Source organism: Drosophila tropicalis, unplaced genomic scaffold, assembly GCF_018151085.1.
Source record: "Drosophila tropicalis isolate 14030-0801.00 unplaced genomic scaffold, ASM1815108v1 contig_158, whole genome shotgun sequence".
NCBI lineage: Eukaryota > Metazoa > Arthropoda > Insecta > Diptera > Drosophilidae > Drosophila > Drosophila tropicalis.
The window spans coordinates 3339111-3362543 of record NW_027172602.1 but is presented as its reverse complement, the minus strand read 5'-3'; the positions used below and the strand labels follow the sequence as shown (position 1 = coordinate 3362543).

The 23433-nt window shown below is 35.5% G+C and overlaps 3 protein-coding genes across 4 annotated transcripts in view; 1 reads left to right on the top strand and 2 right to left on the bottom strand.

The window, feature by feature from the left end:
* Nucleotides 1-57: 57 nt before the first annotated feature.
* On the bottom strand, nt 58-2053 carry eIF5 (eukaryotic translation initiation factor 5). The gene is made up of 3 exons (XM_068296726.1): nt 1841-2053; nt 1288-1767; nt 58-1224 (listed from the first exon to the last, which is right to left on the bottom strand). Exons 1-3 carry the CDS (start codon nt 2051-2053, stop codon nt 502-504), a joined length of 1416 nt encoding a protein of 471 aa, XP_068152827.1. The 3' UTR covers nt 58-501.
* A 75-nt stretch (nt 2054-2128) lies between these two features.
* On the bottom strand, nt 2129-10201 carry LOC137582264 (uncharacterized). Of its 2 annotated transcripts, XM_068296739.1 has the most exons (5): nt 10051-10201; nt 9022-9440; nt 4521-4922; nt 3187-3284; nt 2129-2900 (listed from the first exon to the last, which is right to left on the bottom strand). In XM_068296739.1, exons 3-5 carry the CDS (start codon nt 4530-4532, stop codon nt 2852-2854), a joined length of 159 nt encoding a protein of 52 aa, XP_068152840.1. In that variant the 5' UTR covers nt 4533-4922; nt 9022-9440; nt 10051-10201; the 3' UTR covers nt 2129-2851. The 2 variants fall into 2 exon arrangements, 1 of the variants encoding a protein (XP_068152840.1); XR_011033268.1 differs by lacking the exon at nt 4521-4922 and having other exon boundaries at nt 2856-2900.
* A 9265-nt stretch (nt 10202-19466) lies between these two features.
* The window catches only part of LOC137587129 (uncharacterized), a 28287-nt gene continuing 24320 nt past the window's right edge, over nt 19467-23433 (top strand). The window contains 1 exon segment of the mRNA XM_068303395.1: nt 19467-19604. The gene's annotated coding sequence lies outside the window, so the exon portion shown is untranslated.

Sequence of the window (23433 nt, the reverse complement as noted above, 5' to 3'; positions counted from 1 at the left end):
AAAAAACCTTCAATAAACTTATTTCACATGTGAAAACCATAAAAAAAGACCTAGGTATACATGTATATATTTATATATATTTCTTTAGATTAATATTAATTATATTGAGAACAAAAAAAAAAAAAAAAAAAATAGCAGAGAAATGAAACAAAAAGGATTAAAAGAAATCAAATTTATAATTGAACTCTGACTGGTTTTCTATTGTTGTATGCAGTAGTATCTGAGAGTGTGTGTGTGTGCCCGCGGTTACTGTCTGTGTGAATCTGTGGTGGTGGTTGTGGTGGTTAGGTAATCCATATAAATTTATTTTATTTTAGTGTCTGCGGTAACAGTGAATCGATATGAGATGCTGCTTATACTCTTGGCTCAGAATTTGTCAACTGATGAAGTGAAGCAATAGATTATTTGCTAATGACCTAATAACCTGCCCTTTAGGCCATTGTTTTTTTAAGCTGCTGTTGACTTGCTGGTGGACTACTGAGCCAAATGTGAGGCCCCCATTTAGATCTCATCAATGTCGATCTCATCGCCATCCTCATCGTCTTGGGCATTCTTCCTGTTAACAGCCGCTCCAACAGCGACAGCTGCCACCTTTAATGGTTCGACACGAGCTCGATCATTGTACTCGATCTCGACATCTGAATCGCCACCAGCGCCGTCTTCATCTTCGGAAGAGGAGTCCTCTTCTTCGGCATCTTTAAGCCACTGCACAAACGGTTCGACTTTCTCGTGTATCTCTGTGGCAATCTTCTTGGACACATGACGCTTGCTGACCTTCTGAGCCCAATCCAATATGACCTTTTCATCCAGAATGTCCAAGTCATAGAAGATCTTAAATATGCCAGCCACCTTACTCATCAGGTTGTTGGTATGTAGCTCAACAGTTTGCTCAATGCCGCCGATCAAATAGCGTTGAGCTTTCGGATTATTGTGAGTGAAGCGCAGCAACAGAATGCGATTCTTGCGTACATCATTGATGATGTTCTCAGTAAAGAGAAGCTCGGCCAGAACCAATGGAGCCTTGTTCACAATATCAAGACGTTCGGCTTCGATCAGCAGCTCCTTGTGCGTAGGGACATCATCCAATTGCTTCTTGTCGCGTTTGTTTTTCACTAGCTCATAAAAGATGTCGATGCGCTCCTTTTCGGTCTTATCATAATCATCCGAAATAGTCATACCCTTGGCGCCATCAGTCAAATCTTGCAAGCGGGCACGAATGGCCTCCTACAAATGGAGGAAGTTTATATGATTAAGCATTAAATCTGATCTCTTTCAGCTAGGACTTACCTTTGATACGTCGACACTCCAACCGCCATCATCATCATCCTCAGCGATGCTCTTTTCTGGGATTGCAGCCGAAATTTCAGCCTCCGTTTGACTGGCCTGGTTGGTTCCATTGCCACCATCAGACTCACCTCCAGAATTGTTGGCCATCGAATTGTTGGATATGGAGCCATCAGGGTTCTCGTTCTTCTGCTTTTGCTTCTTGGAGCGCTTGCCCTCGGTCAATGAGGAGCCTTGGACGGCCGGATTCTGCGATGGTGGATTCTTCACAATAAACGTATTGACCTTGTGATTCACCTTCAGTAGACCATGAAAACCGCATGCTTTGCATGATTGCGAAATGGTCTGATTTTTCGCCGATACAGTCAAATTAGTTTCCGGATTATCACATTCGGGGCACAGCACAAACTTGCGTATGAAGCCATCGAGCAGATCCTGCAGCTTGTTCACATCATGCGATCCATTGACAATAAAACGTTCGTTCTATAGATTACAAAAAGAGATATAAATATAGATTAGGACTCATTTGAGTGAAGCTCCTGCTGCTGCTCCTTACCTTATGATCAAACAATGTCTGGGCTCCCAATTCACAGCCAAAGTACTTGGTCGGATAAGTGGCCGGACGACCGATGGCACGTGCCACATCGGCCATATTGACCAGCACGGTCTTGATGCCATTACCCTTGCCCTCTACCTTAGCTTGAAGACGTGGCATTTTGTAACGGTAGAAAATGTCCGTGACACTGCGATTTACATTGACAGTGGCCATTTTGTGGCTGTTGTGGTCGATTCTCGCTTCTTTCTCTTTGAATAGAACAAAACTTGTTGCAGCCGATTCTAAAAATTTTGCTTGGGAGTTGGTGCTTTGCTTCCTTTATGCAATCGAATGTTGCTTTTCTGGATATGAGATGCTCAGTGTGTATGTCTCTCAGCTCGACTGTGGATGGCGCTAATAATGATGATGGTGCTCACCGTTCGGCTAATTCCAATTGTCGTCGTCTGTGGCTGAGTAGAAGAATTGGTTTAGCCAATTTGCAGACTTTAGCGGCTATTTTGTTTTTGCTTTGCCTTTCGTTCCCGTTCATTAAATTTGTTTTGCTTGGCTTCTGTCCTTGCGTTGATGTGCGCGTCTTGGTAGAGTTACTGCTAATCCTGTTGCTCCTTCTTAATTCTCCTCCTTCTTCGTCTTCTGCGATGTTCTTTTTGTGTTAGTAACTTTATATCAACTCAGACTGGGCATAAACTTCTTGTATGTTCTATTGATTATGGTTAACCAGTCTCTCACTATATAATATATATATATATATATATATATTTAGCGCGTTCAGGATGTATCTTATGATGGGGATGGGGGGATGGATGGTTGGTTTCTCTTATTTTTTCTTGATTTTGGTTGGTTTCTTAGTGCGGGCATAAATCGATCTATATATACATATATAAATATTCATATATATCTATATATGCTGTGATAGCAACTATTGTTGGTTTTTTTTTTGTTTTTGATTTTTTTTTTTATATATATATTTTTTTAAGTAAAAATCTATTGGAACGGCACCTTTTTATTGGCTCACGTGTACCTGAACGGCTGTAACTTCCTATGTCTGTTACTTGAAGTCCTGCGAAACAAAAAAAAAAAAAAAAAAAAATATTATGACCGTTAAGTAAGATCGAGGAGAGAGACCAAATGGTTATGATTCAGCTAGATGTCTGATTAAAGTAGATTGCACAATTGCAAAGGCAGCGAATTCGACACAGCCGATGGCATCAAGTTTCGATTATATTTCAAAATTCTTGGTATCGGAGAGAGGCAACAACCAATCCCGCAAATAACGCAAATAAATAAATCTTTTCGAGCAAAAAACTATTTATATTAGGGAGGGGGCATTGGTGGAATAAACTTACCGATGACTTATAGTTCGCCTCTTTGAATTCATGCACAGTTCGAACCCTTTACTCCGTTTTTGAAGAATTGGAGGTGCGCTTTTTTTTTCCTGGTGTTTCTAAAACAATAAAAATAAATATTAATACATTAATCCATCGCTTTGATTAGTTGCGGCTCTTCTTGTATGATGTTTGTTTGTCAATAAAGTGGCATTTGAATTTGGCTTTAGGCTCACCTGCAGCAGTTTTGTTTTGGTTTTATATCAATTACATCGAGAGGACCGCGACCGGGTTATGGTATGGTTTATATATATATATATATATATTTAGTTATACATTTAAATTTGTTAGAGTTTTGTTAAAAGGAGAGAAAAAGAAAAAACAAAACTCCCAATACCGACTTGACACGCACTGGGACAACAGCTTTTGGGGGTTACCCCCAGAAAGGGCAAAAAAATAATTCAATAATCAACAATGCGGCGATTAAATATGACTTTGGCTGGCTCCTTTTGCTTCTTAGTGCAGCAGCTTCATCAATTGACACAAATCAAATTGCAAGCGTTCTCGTTTTATACGTAGCAATTTTGAACCAAAGTTCAACCAAAAGTTAGACCACATGAAAATTGCCTTTAGGAAATCCGTTGTTGCACTTTGGCCTTTAAAAGCAAGGACACTACGAATTTTTCTTGAACACTTTTGGTAATTTTTGTTGATATAAAGCACGGCCAACTAATCAGGCGAATCAGGACACGAAAAGAAATTATAATAATTTACTACGAATTTTTTTTCAAGATTTGTGCTAGGAATTTCGGTTGTTTCGACTCGAATGTATTTACTACAATGACTTGACTGAAGCCCATAGCCTATATGTTGTCGATTTCTGTTTGACAGTTAAAATCAAGGCCGCCTTTGATGAGTTTTTTTTCGAAATGAAAAAAACAATGAGGCATTATTTGAGATGATTCTGGCAATGCTTTCAGAGGGTAAGAAGCAGTTTTGACAGCATAACCAAGCCCCAATAAGTTGCCTGAACTTTTTTTTAGCTGTGATTCTCAAATAGTTGAAGGGTAAACTGTAGTGTTGGATTATGGTTCGAAAACTGTAGTGTTGGATTACAGTTCTAAAAGGGAACATGTTTAGCAAAGTGATTTACCCAACACTAGTTTGCTAGTGATTCTAAATTTAGCTATACAGACAACTTTCTTGTGCTGCCAATGAAATAAACTTCTTTGTACGATTGACCTGCTGCGTATGCTCCCCCCTCACCCACCAATACTTTACGCAATATTGCAATAGTAGGGATTTAACTACAATTCTCTCTCTCTATCTCCTGCTGTGATACAAATTCAACTCACCGCTGAGGTCATAGATGATGGCCGCAGTATGTCGCTTGATCCGTAGCGTTAAACCCCGCAGCATATGATGCAGCTCGCTTTTGAAATTGGTTGTCACGAGCAACAGCTGAACGACGTGCGCTGTTAGAAATGGAAACGGGAATTGCTTGGGCGGCGTCAGGTTGATGTTGATCAGATTGATCGGTTTCTCCTTCGGTAAAACGACAGCAGCAGCGGCAGACTCGTCTCTCTCAACGACAATAAGCAGCAGCACCAGCACCAAAGTCAGCAGCAATATCAAAGCGGCGGCAATAATTTGTTGTTGTATTAAATTTGATGATGATATCGATGATAACAAGCACTTGTTGTTGTTGATTTTTGGTTTCTTCTTTTCAATATTGGCGGCTTCAAATAAGTTGCAATCTGTTTGATATTTGTTGTAATATAACGGCCATTTGACGTTGTTGTTGGTCGTGGTATCGCCCCAACGTTGCACGCCCCGCGTGGACATAAACGGCGTTTGATGTGATTTTATCAGTTAAAGGAGTTTTTTGGTAACAAATTTAGGAAAAACAGCAAATTGATTGATATTGATTGTTTGTTTTTTTTTTTTTTTTTTTTTTTTTTTGTGGTTGAAAGAACGAACAAGTGTAGCGAATCGAGAGATAAAGAGTGGACAAGATAGATTTAGCAGAATTCGATTTTGATTTTTTTCTTGGTTTTTTTTTTGCTTTTTTTATCTGCAATTGGAGATATCCAATGCAGATATTATTGAACGGATACACTTCAGCGGCTAATTACAATAATATTTATCTTTAAATTTTGTTGATGAAATCTTTTTTCCTTTTTCTTTTATATAAAAAAAAATATACACACTTTATATACTGTTGAATGATTCCCAAAATATCTGATTATGGGGTATATTGAATCAATTTTTTAAAATTGTAGAATCAATGAAGACTTGATGTAGTTTATTTGCACATACACACATACAAAAATGCATGTACATATATGTGTGACTATAGAAGATTCGTCTTTTTTTAATCTTAGACAGAGAATTTAATATTTTGTTTTTTTGTAGTGGTCTGATTGACTGATTTATAAGGAGCATAAAAAAAGAAATGAGAAAGAAATCGAATTGATTCTATGTATGTACATATGCACATACGAACACGCACACGCACACACATATTTATCTGGAATTTATAATGACGAAATTGCAGCAGGCAAAGGAAGGATTGCAGCAGCCGTTATACAGTTAGCAGTAGTCAATAGCACCACCACTATAACAGTAACAACAACAACAACAAAGGTATTCTCCATTTAACCACACATTACACTAAAGTTCAGTCTCTCTCACTCTGACTTTCTCTTTGTTTCTGTCTACTCTCTCTCTCTCTCTCTCTTTCTGTCTGCCTTTCTTGCATTGCTCACTCTTTTTCTCTCTCTCGTTCTCACACGCAAGCAAACACACACACACACTGTATGGGAAAAAATCCAATAATTACAATGCCAATTGGCATAAAACATTCATATTTCCAATTGGTTTAAATAGCAAAAACCAAAAAAAAAAAAAAAAAGAGGCCAAAACACAACGTGAAATTAAAAATATTATACAATTTTCGCAAAAGTCAAAAATTAGGGAAATATTTTATAATTTTGATTTTCCTGTCAATTTTTGACATAAAAAAAGGAAGAAATATTTATTGTTTTGTGTGGAAATTTTCTCCTTGTTCTTTCTTTCTTTCTTTTGTACGTTTTGAACAACCGAACCGTTTATAGAAAAGTTGGAAAGCTTGCGTTAGGTTTGACGTTGACAAATAAACTGACTGACGATGGACGAAAACACAGAAAACGATGCTGAATTTCACTTAAAATCAAAGGACACGACGATGTCGTCCTTTTGGCACTTGGTCGTCCGGGGCCGAACGGGGCAACTACCACACATCCATTCATCGTATGGGAATCACTGCGCAGTCGCAGGCATTGCAACAACTACTCGGGAAGTACATACATAGACATACATATTTACATAAGTTTATTTCTGTGTGTGTGTGTACGGATATACTTTCCCCAGGTGGCTGTAAATGCTGCAGAGGGCCAATATTGGGCAGGACATGGGCACAAAAGAGAGAGCAAGCGAAAGACACAATGAGAACGCAACCTCATAAAGATAATTCTAGAAAGTCCAAAAAGATTCAAAAACTGTTTGGACACGTCCCTGTTAGATGTGGTCCAAGATGTTTCAAGTTGTTTTCATTGATCTTCCAGGATTAAGATGTTGTTGCAGTTGTGTTCCGTATACAAACGGATGAATAAACAAAAGAAGCAACCAACATGTTCTCAAATCTATACAATTGATAATTTAGATCAAAAATATACATATGAATGTGCATAAACAATTTAATGTCGGAGGTACATAGATTTACTGGAAATCTGCTGAGATAGATATAGACATTTGCATGTAACCAGTGGCAGATTAAGATCTATGAAAGAATTTGACATTTTTAACATTAAATTAAATTTTTTCGAATGACCATTTCAGCAATTATTGTTTATAGACAATTTCCAATTTCTAAAGCATACCAAAAAGTTATTAATTTGTTAAAAACAATGAATGTGTTTTCATCCCATTGCATACTTTAAGGAGCAAAGGTCCCCCGCATCCATAGCGCCAAATCCGACCGACAAGCATATGTTTTAGGGTAAAGCATATATACATACATACATATGTATATTGATCTTAGACTTTGTTTGTGCTATAAAATATAAACACAATGGATTTTAAATCTCCAAAAATGTGAATTTATAGAACCATCTACATATTCGAGATAATTGGAATAAACATTTCTATTTCAATGATGCAAGATCAATCAATCTAAAAGAAACGGCACATCTTTCAATAGTCTGCAATTAGTGATCTATTTTCTAAAGATCTATCTTAAACTCTATGCCTCAATTGATCAATTCAAAATGAGAGTCAATGGGTTAAACTTAAGCCTTCGTGCTGAGCCCTGGCAATTGTTATACAGGGATCGAGAATCTTTAAGGGTATTCCCAATCCAACATAAAAACCCAAAGTAAAGTGATGACAGCGAAAAATAAAGCATAAAAGACTCTGGTGGCAAAAAACACTAAAAGAAAAAACCAAAAAGGGGCGTTGAAATAGCAAAACTGGTTTCACTTTTGCTTTGTTTATTGTTGCCTGTCTGTCCACGCCACTTGCAAAATGTCAACATTCGTTGTTGGTAAAAAGAAAAACAAAACAAAAACAAAAATAAACGAAAACCATTCAAAAAAACATCGAATTAAATCAAAACAGTAAACAAAGAAACAATCGAAAGACCCTGGCATCGTAGATAATTTGAGATCGAAATGCTTTCGTTGTTTTGCTGAGCCAACAGATTAAACCTATCTAATCAATCCGCGTTCGCATGTAATAGATATGTTTAAAGAATTTTATTTCCTCTTAGCAGATCGCTTGCTGAGCCATCACATTGAAAATGGAAAGACAATTATGTACCTTTTGTGTGTGTATGTTGAATACTGATCTGTTACTCAACAGACACACATATGTACGAATGTATATATAAATCTGTGTGTGTGTGTATAGAGAGATATACATTAAAGCGAACTTGAACAGGTTATGGCTAAAAAGCAACAGAAATCGAAATCGATTTGCATTGTCCATGCACACACAGAAATGAAGAAAAAAAATACAACAAAAACATTAAAATTAGCACAAGACACGCAATGCTTTAAAATAATTACATATGTATATACACACACTTTATTTTGAATAGAAAGTGCGTCAGATCTAAACACTGAGTAAACTTGTTACCTATATAAAAACGGTCGAATTGGAGGCATAAGCCTTTTAGCCAATGGACAATTGATACACTTAAAGAAACTATGATAATAGACTTACTATATTCATTGTCTCTTTCAATTACAAAGAGATAATTGTAGAATTACAAATATATACATATGTAATATTCGTATTGGTTTGTTCTAGAAACTGCTATATTCTGATACAATGAAACAACAACAATAAGAATAATGATGAATGATATCTCAGCTACACACACACACACAGTATGCCATCTGTTTTTTCTCCACCTACACACATACAAACAACAAATGGATTCGGAGAGCTGATTGTTTTCTTTATTTTGAGATTGTTTTTAAAATTGCCTCTTAACCCTTAATAGGCCTTGTTAATAAATACTTTAGATACCGTCCTACCTAGACTTTCTTTTATTTCATTGATTTGTGTTTCTTCAGTTGTATAATAAGATTTTGAATAGTGAGGTTATGATGGATAGATTTAAGACTATGTCGTTTAAGGTAGAAGAGAAGAATGTAAATTCTAATTGCTTAAATTATTGCAGTCTCGTCCCCCCTTTTCTTGCTGCGGTCAGTGAGTTTCAAGTGCAATGCCACGACACATTTGTAATCATACAAAGAACACCGCGATGCAAACTTATATGGCTACATGGCAATTCGAATGTATAATACTTACCACTTATTCTTTCAAAAGTCATATAAGATATTATGTTTCCCCTGCTTGGGGTGTGCACAACCAGCTCACGAATTGGAAGATAAGGCAATGAATAAATTCTCGTTGCGCTTAAAGTGGCTACTACGGTTTCCGTTATGATTTTTTGCCTCTGTGGTATGAGAGATCTGACAGGGGTCTTCTCAGTTACTGTAACTATTATATGTATGTGTACTATATAGGTATACAACAACAAAAAGAAAACTGTTACAAATGGCGATCAACCCAGGAAATATAATTGCAATTTGCTTTCGTGCCAGGTAAGATAATTTCCAGCGAAACTGTAAAAAATTGCTTTGCGTTTAGCAACGCGCAACGCTGCTGCCTCAATCAATCGATGACTCCTTTTTGATTTGAATTTGTATTATAGATATGGAATAATCCTGCAATGAAAAAATTTTTTTATATATATAAATTTAGGCAAAGGCAAAAGGATATAGTTAATTAATATATGTATGGAAGGGGGGAAAAAAATTAATTGGATGGTTAGCATGTGGCTTAACATCAGCTGTTGGATGTGAAATCGCTGTTACAGTTATACATGGTTTGTTGTTGTTATTGTTCTTGCTGCTGCTTTTGCACGAAAACGTGCGCAAAACACTAAAAATATAACAATATTTGATGACACGAAAACACACATACACTTACATACATACCCATATGTGTAGGTAGCAACACACATACATACATGTACATAATGTTTATATATAAACGTATAAACTTGATTGATCGTTGAAATATGAAATATTAGTATCTAATGTTGCATGTTTATACAATCATGAATTTGCAATTATGTACACAAATATGTACTTATATATATATATATATGCAACGTAGGTTTTACGTACACACAATTGCATACATACATAACAACTTGTGGTATGCATGTGTGTGTAATTTGCATTAAAAAAAGAAGCCACGCCATTTATTATTTTGAGGTTGGGGTTATGGTTTTATGCATAAAATTATTTACTACACACGGGAATTTTTTACCTTTTTACAATGCAGAACTGTAAAACGATTTAATTTGCGATTTGCATTACCATATAACTTTGATTTTGCGGTAAATTAAGATAACTTTTTTGGATACAATTTTTCACCAGAGTGTTGGAGAACGAGACAGATACAGATTAGTGCTGGGAAATTCATCGATGGCGTATTTTAATTGATCGAGTATTTTTTCGGATCCCAGTATTAGACCCACTATTTTTATTCGATTAGTCGGCGCCACCGAGCTCTTCGATTTCGATTGTAATCGATTTTTTTCTCTCCCAAGGCGCCGAGTTTAAATTAACGATTAAACTACGGCCGTTATTTTGAAATTTCTTTGCAGAAAACCGCCAACGTCTATGCCGCGGCTGGACTTACTTACCTGGCTTACACTGAATGAAGCCACCTACATATGTGGGACATCCCATACAAATAAGTATATATTCTGAGCCACCTTTGTGCAAAATACAACAACAGTTCATTCACAAGACAAGGGCATTATATACTAATTGTATCTAATTAGCTAATCTAATAAATATGCATTTAACTTCATTGAATGGAAATTAATAACTGGGCTGCGTTATCTTAAAATTATCAGTTGAATTATGTTTAAAAGTTACTTTTTCTATGCTGTCTGTCAAATTTTCTTTGCAATTTCCAATGCAGTTTTTTTCCCCTCCTAATGGGCTTTAAAGCATTTCCATTTCAGAGGATACACAAACGTCAAGTAAAACCCATAAAAAAGGGAAATTAATTCTTGTTAGTATGACACATTCATGGGCCAAGTTGAAACTGAGCCATCACCACAATGAACCCATTTTACGAAAAGTGAAATGCTGTTGCGCTTTTCCACAGCTGCTGATAGGCAAAAATTAATTTATGCCCCACCATCACCATCACCATCACCATCACCACCACCACAACAACAACAACGGCATCTGGAACTGCAACTGCAACTGTCTTTGCCACTGCATTGTTTCTTTACCACCTTCTTTTAAGTTTTTTTTTTTCGTTCCCAGCTGCTAATTCAAATTTTGACATAAATTTTCATTTTCTTGTTTGCTTTCTCGCTTTTGTCTTTTCACAATTTCACTTGACTTGACCTTTACCGGAGTTGAAGTGACAGCTACCAGCCCACAGCCCCCACACCAAAGGTTTACCTACATATGTACATACATATATCTCAATCTTTTGTGTTGTGTTTCGGTTTTCAGCGGCCTTGGGAATTTTTGTTGCCAATTGAAGGCTCTGATTTATTTATTTCTTTGTTTTCTTTTCGTTTTTCAAGCCCCACAACAACTGTCAAAATAAGCAGCTATTGCTGACTCACCTCCTCCTGTTTTGGTGGAGGAAAACTCAGATATGGAGTTCCGGGACCTGAGGTTCCGGGCGGGATTCGGGGGGTTTCTCATTGCCTGACCTTGCTTTAAATGGGGAGTATGGCGGTAAGTGGCTGATCATAAATTTGCCAAATGCCAAATACCCCAATTCCATTTTCAATTCCAATTTAAAAGTGAATTGTCGCGCTAGCGCCCAGCTAAAACCTAATCTCAGTCATTGCAATGGAGTCCATTCATTCAAGGCGTCTGATTTGAATTTTCAAAAGGGACTTCCTTAAAAAGCAATTACCAGATGGAACGTATGCATTAATTTATCCATATTTAGTCACTTGAACAATTCTGTCCATATTTAGGCTATTTGAAAATATGACAAATGCCCAAATTGTATAAAGGATTTTAACTGGGGTAACAGTTTAGCTAAATCGATCTCCAGTTAAATGCTTCAAGGTTCATTGTTTAAGAAGAGTTTTAAGATTAACGGGAAAGAGAGAAGACCAAGAAGATATTGAGGAGGTTAAGATAATTAGTATATATATAATGGATGTGGTACCGCCAGGATCAGCAAAGGCTATGGGCCTCATGCCTTGGAGAGTTCCACACTATCCTAAGGTTCATCACATAAAAGTTGATTTAATGTTCATTCATTTATTAAAACAATTTTATTTGAACTTATAACTTTACAAAATTTTAACCGATTTGTGAAAAATGATATCTCTAATGACTTTCAATCTGAATTAAAATCTCTAATTAAGAGAGTTTTTTGGTTTTTTCATAGCCACAATCCTCCGTGTGGCCTAATCCGGCATTGATTGGATGGCAAATGAACGAAATACCTGGCGTATACTGTATGTATCATGTGATATATTTTTTTTTTTTTTACTTTAATACTGGGAAATGGAAAATATGCAAATTCTTTTTCAATTTGTACTCTTGTATTTCAAATCCAAAAAAAAAAAAGCCAGAAATCACAATTCTTGCTACTTGACTTTTAAGTCTCCAAAAAATACCAGCTAAATTTGTAAAAAAGGCGTAAATGTCAACACTGATTGGAGTGATCTATGTATATACATAGTAGTTACATATACATATATAAGAATGTACATAAATATATATGTACATATGTAAATTTGGGTAAGCTGTGATCAATTTTTTGGGCTGGCTTTTGAAGTTTATAACTGCAACAGTTTCAGTTCAGTTGAGTTTGGTTCAGTTCAGTAATGGTAACGGTGCTTTATGTTGGCGTTAGTGCACACATTCACACAAAATGGATCAACAGAACGTACTGTAGACTTGCCACACCTTATTGTATAGCGCCCGCACACACACACACACTTACACACATACATATTGGCATAAAAAGGAAAGTTAGCAAACGCAAAAAAAATATACATATACATACATATATAAACTCAAAGCCCAGTTAAGTTGAGTTTGTTGGGAGGGAGGGGGAGCTTTGTAGATCAATCTTGACTTGGTTTGTGCCGTTACTAAAATGTTGTTTGTCCTTGGAGAATGTGGCAAAAACAAAAAAAAAACAGAATATAAATATTATAATATTGTGCATATGCCAACTGTTTTTTTCTTTTTGTTTTTCGGGGAGCGCATGAAGAGCAGGTTGGCAGAAGTGAGGGGAAGTTACTAACACTACTATTATAATTGTGCCGTTATGTATTGCGTTGGCGCCGCACCCAACCTTCATAGACTTCCCCAACCCCTACCGCTCTCCTCTCCATCGACCACCCACCGCCATAATTGTATTAGCCGTTTTTCGTTTTTTGATCTATTCGTCCCGAACCCGTCACATTGTCGTCGTCATCGGGAATTACATACTTACATATATTGCTGCTATAGATTTGCACTTTAGTTTCATACAATGGTAATTCGTTTGTTCTGCAATAAAAGTAAGTACGTAGTGCACTTTGAAGACTGTAAATAAATAATAATTAGCCTCTTGGCTAATATGTTTTCGTTTCACTTTTAGTTTATCAAATAAGTACTCGATCTTATTCTTTGTCTAGGTTATTAATTTTCAAACTTTTGTGCCAGAGGATTTCCCATTTTCTTTACTAATTAACATGGTCCTTGGTCCTTCCTATTAAATTAAGAACTTTACATTGGGGTAGAAATTATACTTAGCTGTGGTAACCTTAGAGAAAGGACGTTGGAATACGCTACGTATACGTAATTTATAATTAACACACTCGCAACTCTCAAAAAGGATGGCAAAAACCAACTAAACTAACTTTAGCATTTTAAACTATTTAGTTTTACTTAAATTCTTACAATTAGCAATTGAAAACAAACAAGAATATTAACTTTTCGAGTCATAGTTAATATGTTTCGAAGTGTTAGTTAGTAGACGAATGAAAACGGTCAAAAACGATTTGATATGAGATCATGAGTTTTTTTATGCAAATTGATCAAATTTTTGTTTGTAAAGTCTTAATTCAAGCTAAACGATTACTTTTTTGTAAGAAAACTGATATATGAATATGGAAAAACAGTTAAAAACTGTCAGGATTATAGATTATTCAAAAGTATTTGAGATATTTTTGAAATAATCTTTATTTATTATTCCATCTACTTTTCTAAGACTGCATTAAGGCCAATTTCTTTTTGATTTCAAATAGTTAAATAGTTTTTCAAATTAATTTTTGGTCCTTTTGAGCTCACTTAGTTCCTGTTTTTTTTTTTAATATAGAAGACGGGATTTAGTCGACCCTAGTATGCCCTTTTGATAAACTAAAAGCGATTTGGGATATATGATATTTAACACTTTAACATTCCCCCTAGAATGAACTTGTTATTGTTTCTTGCCAAAATTAAGTATACGCAGAGTGTGCTATTTAGAATATGCATATTGAGATAACATTAACATTTTGTTCAATTCAAAATTCATAAAAATGTCTTAAATTACTTAGATTCTTATTGTGATTCCCGAATTCGTTTTGTTTTTGCCTAATGGAAACAAAAAATAAATATCAATTCCAGAAATCTGTGAACAATAATTTGCTTAAAAATATTATAATATATTAAACATTTCTACAATGCGTAGTAGGAACATTTCGAACTGATTCGGTTCACTAAACTGTGTGGCTTTGGGTTAATTATTAAAAATAATAAAGTTATTATTAAGTCTCTGGCCCAGTCAAATAATCAAAGTCTCTAACCAAAAGATCAATGTTCCATTTGCCAGACGTTCCGTTTCATTCGAAGCTCCAACCAATTGAGGGGGCAAAGGCGTCAGTCGTCAGTCTTCATTCAGTGTTGGGCATTCGGCCGAATGAGTCCACTTCTTGTCTCTCTCTCTCTCTTTCTCTGTTTGTTTATCTCTCCCACTGTATCTCTTTGTGAGGCGCGCGCGCGCTCCCCTCAGTCAGACAAAACCGATCTTGCAAAAACGAAAGAAGTCAATTTACTGTTAAATCAAATACGCGGGTGTGAAGAATAAATAAGAAAAAGAAAAACCACAAAAGTTTTTATTAATTGCCAACAGAAAATGTTCGGGCAACAATCAATATACATACATACATACATACGTAATATGTAATTTTTGAACAAATTTTTGTTAAATTGTCATAAACTGTTAATGATGAAAAATCATTTTAGCCAAATCAGCGACATCAACAGTTACTTACTTCATTAATGGCCAAGTGTTAAATGAGTTTAATTGTGGCTAATGATAAGATTTTGCTTTTAAATTATTATTTTTTTTTTTAATTATTAGTTATTTTTTTATTCTTTTTTATTCTGTGTGTGTGTGCGTGTGTGTGTGTGAAAAGAAAACAAATGCAAATTAAATATTTTGAATACTTTCTGCAAAAAAGCGCAAAAAATTAAAATTCAATAAAATTGAATTGAACCTGTTTTTTGTTTTTTTTTTTTAATTTTTTTTTATTTTTTATATCTTCTTCTTCACATTTTGCGTTCTGACTTGCAGAATGAATGGATTGTGGGACTCTATGAAATTGAGGTAAACAAAACTGATTTATTTCATTTAAAGATATGTATGGATGTATATGCAAAATTCAAATAATAAATGTCTATTCAAACAAAATACATACACATATTTGTAGATAATTTGTTAATAATATATATTTGTAAAACGGGTATCATTTGACTATAGAAATGAATGCCATTGTCAAATGAGTTTTGAAAGACAAAATTATCAATATATTAAAGTACCATATACATATGTATGTGTAGTAAATACCTTCTTTAGCCTTACCTACTAACTTGATGGATTTTCAGAAGCCAAAACAACTTTTAGAGCAGTTTCTTGTCAACACTTTGTATTGTCATTTTTCATTTTCAAAGGAGGCTAATAAGAATTGACTTCAAAAAAGTTAAATTTATAAGTTTTAAATATAGTTCAAACTTGAATTCGTCTTTTTTTTTTTTTTTAGAATATTCTTAGGTTACGGATATAAACTTAGTCAAAAGTACCTAATAGATACATATGTATATGCTCACTTATGTATGTGTATTTATGTATTCTTGATCTGCCTGATCTATCTAAATCAACGATATTTCCTTTGATGCAACTATAAAAGGAAATTTGGTCAAATTTGGTCTATATCCATCAATATCTATATACTGTAGGCATTTCTTGATGATAGAATCTGAGATAAAATCTTTCTTTATTTGTCTTCCCATTGGTCGATTATACATATGTATGTATATACCAATGAACAATTTAAAAATATGCCTTTAGAACAATCTGTCGAGAATTTACTTTTATAAAAAACGATCGTTTGGATCAGTTATGCAAAAGGTTATACAAAAATCGTTAAGACCAGACTTAGCTTGGTCCTTACTTTATTACATTTTATTTCAACTATATTGCGAATTATGAATCCTATAATTACAAACTCGGCAGAAGTCATGGTCAATGCCATTGATAATGTCTAATCGTTTGAATGGTGTCATATCTAGATAAGACATTTAAACAAGTTAGTTAAAGTCCAATTTAACCGGACAAACCAAAAACGGTTTCTCTCTTTCTCTCTCTTTATTATTTACCTTGATGATGCGCAGAGACCATACAAAAAAAAAAAAAAAAAATTGCACTGAACCGCAACGATCAACAGCGATTAGCTGCCTTCCTCAGACTTAGATCGAGTTGGGTAAACTTTTGCCAGACACTTGTCTCTGACCCCGACCCCGACCCCAACCCTGACCCTGAGAATGAGAATGAAGAACTTTTCTAGAGCAACCATTTTTTTGATGGACAATGGGGAAGTCCGGTCCGGTAATGATGATGAAGGATTCGAGTTGAAATAAAGAAGCAAATCGTCGTGTCGCCTTGTGTTTACCTTGCCACAAATTCTGCGGCAGCTCTCACAGAAAAACTGTGACATTTCAATATTTTGTTGAAAATATTTTACAGTATTTGTAGATACTTAATATTCTATATGTTTTTTTTCACCTCTCATCTCATTTGGAGACTTAAAATGAGAAAGCGACATTAAATAAATATATATATATATGTATATGTATTGTTAATATTCATAATAAATTATACTCGAAATTCAATTTATACGCAGTTATTTACTGGTTTTTGCAGTTATACTTGCTGCTTTTAATTTTATACTTAACTTAAAATTGACAATAGAATGTAAAGTTAATAAACAAACAGATTGCAGCCCGCTGACAGCTTGACAAAAAAAAAAAAAAAAAACTGAAGGGTTTCAAGCCACAAGCCACATGCAAGTCTTCAAGAGGCTTAACACAAAACAAAAAACATAAACAAAAACAAAAAACAAGGAACAGAAGTAAGAGGAAGACTAAACAAAAAAAAAAAACATTACCTTTCGACCCGACCCAGTTACATATTACACAAAAGAACAGGTACAGTAAAACGCACATACAACGATCAGCATTGCCTCAGGCATGGGCCATAAAAAACAAAACCTCTTTGTTGGTCTCCAATGTAAGCCAAATTGAACATGAGTTCGCATCGCCATTCAATTTGTAGCCATTATTGTCCACATGGATTTGGGGAGAAGCTGCATAAAGTAAAGAAATCTCTGCTGGATCAGAAGGAAAGGGTGGGATGCCTTGCTTTGTTTGGGTTCACTCTGTCACCTTGCCACCTCGCTGCATCATCATCCTAGAGGGGAAGCGACAGAGAGAGAGAGAGAGAGAGAGAGGTCTCGCTCAGCTGGTGGTTGTACCTTTGGCACCTTCGTAGTCCACTTTTGTCCGTTTGGCAATGTGGGCGTTGCAGTCCTCTTCTGACCAGTCAGCGTGGGAGCGGCCATAGTGATGGGATTCAGTGAGTGGCTGAACATGTTCCATTTTACTCACTCACTTGTTCATTCAGTGACTCACCTTTTCACTAGTTCCCTTATGCTTTTCTCTCACACTGCAGTGCACTGCTAACATTGTGATTAGTTACTTACTTTTGGCCAATTTCTAATCGATTTCAAAAAACTCTATCTCATCCAACACTCAATTTCGCATAAACCTTTAAGTATCGTCACTTTAAACCTGACCTTTTTTTAAATAATTTAAGAAATCATAGAGTAGTATATAAAACTTTATAATTTCTCAAATTAGCTTTAGCATTTTTCAAAATTTTTAAAAAAGTATTCGGATTACAATATTTGATTAATTAGATTGAAAACTTACGAGGCTACGAGAGTCAAAATGGCACCGAAAACTTGGTAATGAAGAAAATTGAAAACCTACAAATCAAATTTATACATTTATATAATATATAATTTGTTGTTTTTATTATTATTGTAATTATAATTAAGTGAATAGTAGTAATCAATTTTATAATAATTAATTAAGACATTTTTTTTTTTGTAATACAGAACTTGCCGGCTAATGAGACTGACTATTAAACAGGGCTTAAATTTGATTTTGAATTGCTGTTTCAAGTCACACCATTTCGTTCCGTTTCATTGTACATCATTTCGTTCCATTTCGATTCCACAAACCACAACTTCAATCACAATCCACTTCACTAAAGGCGAACATGTTCGAGTTGGCTTAAATGACTCGAGTTCGACGTGAATGCAAGGAATTCAGTGTGGTTCGGAAGGGTATTTGTAAAGAGGTTTCACTTTTTAAAGCATTTAGTCTCATTTGCAATTATACAATATTATTATGTCACATTAACATACATCGATCATTTTCGTATTCCATCGATCATTTCCCATATCTATTACGAAAAAACACAACGCACTTTGGCCGGAAACAGCCAATGAAATTTCCCAATGACCCATTCGGGGTGCGACTGTGCTGAATGTTCTGCCCCATTGGCCTGGTACTCGCAAGGTGCACATGCCAAGTTTTCTGATTTGAATAACGCCAAGACTGAGGATGTACAGTTGGCCAAGAAAATTCATGAGACCGACTGACATATGATGTTAAGAATCCTGAGGTAGAGCAGAAGATCAAGGAACTTGTTGCTAATTACAAGAGCAGCGACAACAAGGTTATTCTTGAGGTTACTCCCAATGTCGTAACAAAGGATTATTATAAAAAAATTAGGATCTTCCTGCTTACAAAAATATATGACTTAAGTTTGGCCCAAAAAGTATGTGAAGAGTAATGAGTTAACCGGCTTTGTGTTTCGCCAAGAGGTTCGGTCTGGTTCCATGTGCTTCGGTTGGTTCCAAACTGATTGGACGTGCGCCGTAGTGTCGGAAAAACTCGAATTTGAATGTTGTGATCAGGTCGCATTCGCATTTTGCAGGGCGCGTTGATCGGTTCGCGGTTTATCAAAGAGACGGCTAAAACAAGAAAGAAGACAGCCATAACAACAACAATCCATTTTAGCGTAACGGCCAACTCTTGGCACGCGCTGCCAATTCGTTTCGTTTTTGGGTTTTTGAAATGAAATGGTTTTTGATGTGTGTGCTCAGACAGTTGTTTTATTGAATTTTTCTTGTTTTTTGGGTTTTATTTTCAAACGACAAACAAAAAGAAAAAAAGAATTTAAAAGAAAGGAGAAAAAGCCATCGCGCAATAAAATAAAGCCATCATCAAAATGAGTGATGGGCATGCATATTGAATATGGTTAAGTGCACCCAAATAAAAATACAAAAAACCCAAGAAAAATGAAAAGGGAGTAGCCGGACGATTTCAAAATTAATCAATTTATATGTGCAGTGCAACAATTTGGGTATTGGATATCAGTTGGATGGCATACAAACATATGTATATCACGATATGTTCAATGTGAAAGTGTATAACTAACAAAAGGTATATACAAACAAATACTTAAATGTTGATAGAGGTTTTTGCAATAAATTATAATTATTAATCAAAAAGAAAAAAAGAATTAAACTCTTTGTAGCTTTCAGTCTTTCTAAACATTTATCAATCAAATAATTAATTACTTTTTATGGAATTCAAACTTATCTCTATGAACTAATGCAGCTTTAGGAATATATTTTGAAATATCTATATTATCAATGGGTTTTTTTTTTAAATTACTCTATATTTTGTCTCAATACTTTCTGTTTTTGTTTACTTTCTTATTTCTTTCCCTCCTCCCCTGTTGTGTCTCCCTGGATTCTCCCCTGTCTCTCTCACAGTTGATTTTGTCGCTTTACTTTGCATTGGCAGCTTTCTTGCATAATAAACAAGATCAGCACACAATGTGCAACATTAGGCCAATGTTTTGGGTACGTGGACAGCGACAACGGGGCGCTAAACTGCTACAAAAACAACAACAACAGCAACAAAATACAACTGGAGACCAACAACAATCAATGGTTTGGCTACTTTTGCTCTCATTTCGAACCGCACAGCGTAAGGCGAAGGCACAGACACAGGCACAAGCACAGGAACAGGCACTTGGCTAACATAAAGTCCTACCCCTTTTCGCCCTCACCCCACCACACACACACACATAGACTCTTGCTACCTGACTCCCTGACTTAATACTTTACTTTAAGCACCACAAAGCATGGAGTAACCCAAAAAAAAAGAAAAATATATATATATATGTATATACAAATAAAAAAAAGCCAAATTCGCTAACCGCAAACCACAACAAAAACAAAAAACATTTTAAACTGTGTCGCCTTAGTCTTGAGTCGAAAAGTTGCTCCATTTTCCAACAGGCGTTCATTCAAAATTTGTTACGCTGCAATTTGGTCAAAACAAGCAACAAAATTGCTTACAACTTTTGGCTGCAAGTCCTCCTCCTCCTTATTCTGCTTCAGCTGCTTCTCTTTCCCAAAGGATCTTAAAAAAAGGAGCAATGATTTGAGTTACCACAATTAGGAATCATTCGGTGATTCCCCCCCCCCCCCCAACTGAACACACACACACACACAAATGCATACATCTTGCAGATGCAGACGACGCGTGGCACGAGTCGCGGCAAGACAAAAACAACAACAAAAAAAGAGATATATATAATAAAATACCGTAATTGCCACACTGGCCAAAGGGGGGACAAGAGAGAGACAGAGAGAGAGAGAGAGAGAGAGAGAGACACAAAGCACAAGAAACAAAACAAAAAAGGAAAAGCTCCATCCAACGGCTAGTGGCGACTATTTCGTGCCCAACAGCAACAACAACAACAGCAACAATCTTTCTGCATTTTTGCATGTTGCAAGCCACAAAAACTTATGGCCAACTATAGTTTCTACACCACTTCTACTACACTTCTTGACAGTATCGTTGCTTTTATACCATGCACTTGAAAAAGGCTTAAGAAAGGGTATATTCCAGTTGCCAAAATGTAGGCCCTCATGTGTGTGTAATACTTAAGACATCTCTACGTTGTCATAAAAATTCAAATGCCTCAATCAATTTTATAAGAATTGGTTTAACAATAGTCAAGTTATGGCCATAAAGGTTTTTCACTGATTGATCGAAATAAGAGAATTCGCACAACTTTAGTCCTCACTCGGTGCATGGTACAACAAAGTCGTTGCAATGACTTACCTACTTCATTTTTCTTTCTTTTCATTAAGGATAGACGACGACTGCACTTCGCCCACGTTGTGTATGTCTGAGTGAGTTTGTGTGCCTAACTTCATCAAAATGCCACCGCAAAGTGTCATATGAGAAAGAGCATAAAAACAAAAACAAAAAACAAAATAAACAATAAAGTTTAAATGATTAGGCAACCGCCGGCCGACAATAGATATCTTTAGACTTTGTGTGTACATTTGTATAAACAACTGACGTTATCTGAAAAAGTTTTTATGGCCAACAGGCAAACATTTTCAAATTCAAATCTGAAATCTAACAAATTTAACAAAGTTTATAAACGGTCATACTGAGAATAGATCAGTTTTAAGCAATTAATTAATTTCAATTTAGAGACTTGAATCCAAATGATCCAATCGAAATTCATCATAATATACCCAAAAGAAAAACAAAGCCCCCAATTCTTGTAGGCAAAAATTTCATCCTTCTGTTCATTTCCAATAAAAGACAAATGGACAAATATAAATGAACAGATGAAACAGCCAACTATGAATAGAATCAATTAGAAAACTGAAAATGTTCAAGGCATAAATAGAAGTCCAGTATCTTAAAGATAGATGTATACATATATAATTCCTGGTATGTCCAAAACGGAGAGTCTATTTCATCACTGGACAAAGAGAGGGAAAATCAAGAACTTTTCAACCGATTCAACCGATCTGACTTTGCCATCTAAAACTTATTATCCTTTCGGTAAAGTATTTCTTTATTAAGTATACCAGAATTACAATTACCTATTCGTTATCGTTTGTCTAACACACAGAGTTCAAAGTGTCAATATAAGGAATGAAGAAATTTTGTAGCCACGCCTAGTTCCGCCTTCATAAATCAAATTTCTTCTGCAATTTATGAAATTAACTACATTAAAATTTACTAAAAGGAGAAAAGAAGTTATAAGCCCTTTAAAAGCATTGCTTACATTAAAGATAAAGAGGATATTTAAAGATAATCTCTATAATTATAAGTTTTTAATCGTTTGCCCAGTTTGGACTTTTAAAGAAGATTCTAGAAAGGGTATACAAGTTTCAGTGCTGTTGCATAGAGAGTGAATGGGTCGATGAATCATTCGTAAATATCAATCCAAAGAAAAAAAAAAATAAAATAAAAGCAAAAACTAAACTAGAGCAACAGCAAATGAAACGCCCACTAGGTGTGGGCATCATATCTATGTATATGTATGTACATACATATATACTTTGGCATTACTTTGTATGTGCAAATGCAACAAGTGCAAATTGAGATTCTATATAGCTAAAGACGATGTTTATTGTGTGGCATGGAATGTGTATGGAAATGAACTTTGTAACTATGGCTTGGATACGCCATACGCCGGTCTAGATCAGCATTCGTTTGTAGATAGATTTTCGAATTTGATTTATTTTCAATTCATTTCATATTGTGATGACAAACAGCAGCTCAGTCAGAGGCGGTGCCAATGTTCAAGGTACAATGTCAAGACCTCGCGCCACATAAACATAAGCACATATCATATGAAGGCAGACACACCATACTGAGTGAGAGACGAAAAATGTCTATGAATCTGTGTTTCTGTGTCTTTTACACATCTCGAATTGCAGAACAAACAAAAAATTGACATGGCTATGCTCCATTTGGCAAATAATGATATAAAAACGTCAAGTTTTTGCTTGGGACGGAGAGAAATCTCAAGAAGGAAACGAAAGGAATCCAATATTCTGGGCTCTGTTTGCAAGAACTGTAAAGTGTTGTATCTTGTTTCTCATTCCTGCTTTCACTTTCGAATTTTTGTGTTGATTTTGATCTGCCCATGTCAATGGATGTTGACCTGGATCACTTTTGAGTGAGTGGCCAGTTAACGCTTCTGTGAACCGAATTCGACCTAATCCTGTACCAAACTGTGTTGTCTCCTGCTTCACGCTTTGCTCTTGTAGATAATTCATTGATAAGATTTTCGGCTTTGGCTTTGCTTTTGTATTTCAATTTCGAATTGAAAGTGCAAATGGCGCAATGACATTTAAATTGGCTACAAAATTTGGTTTTGCTTTGCAGCCCCACAACTTCGTGCTCTCCATTGTTGTTTGTTTTTGCCGAGTAAAGTGAAGTG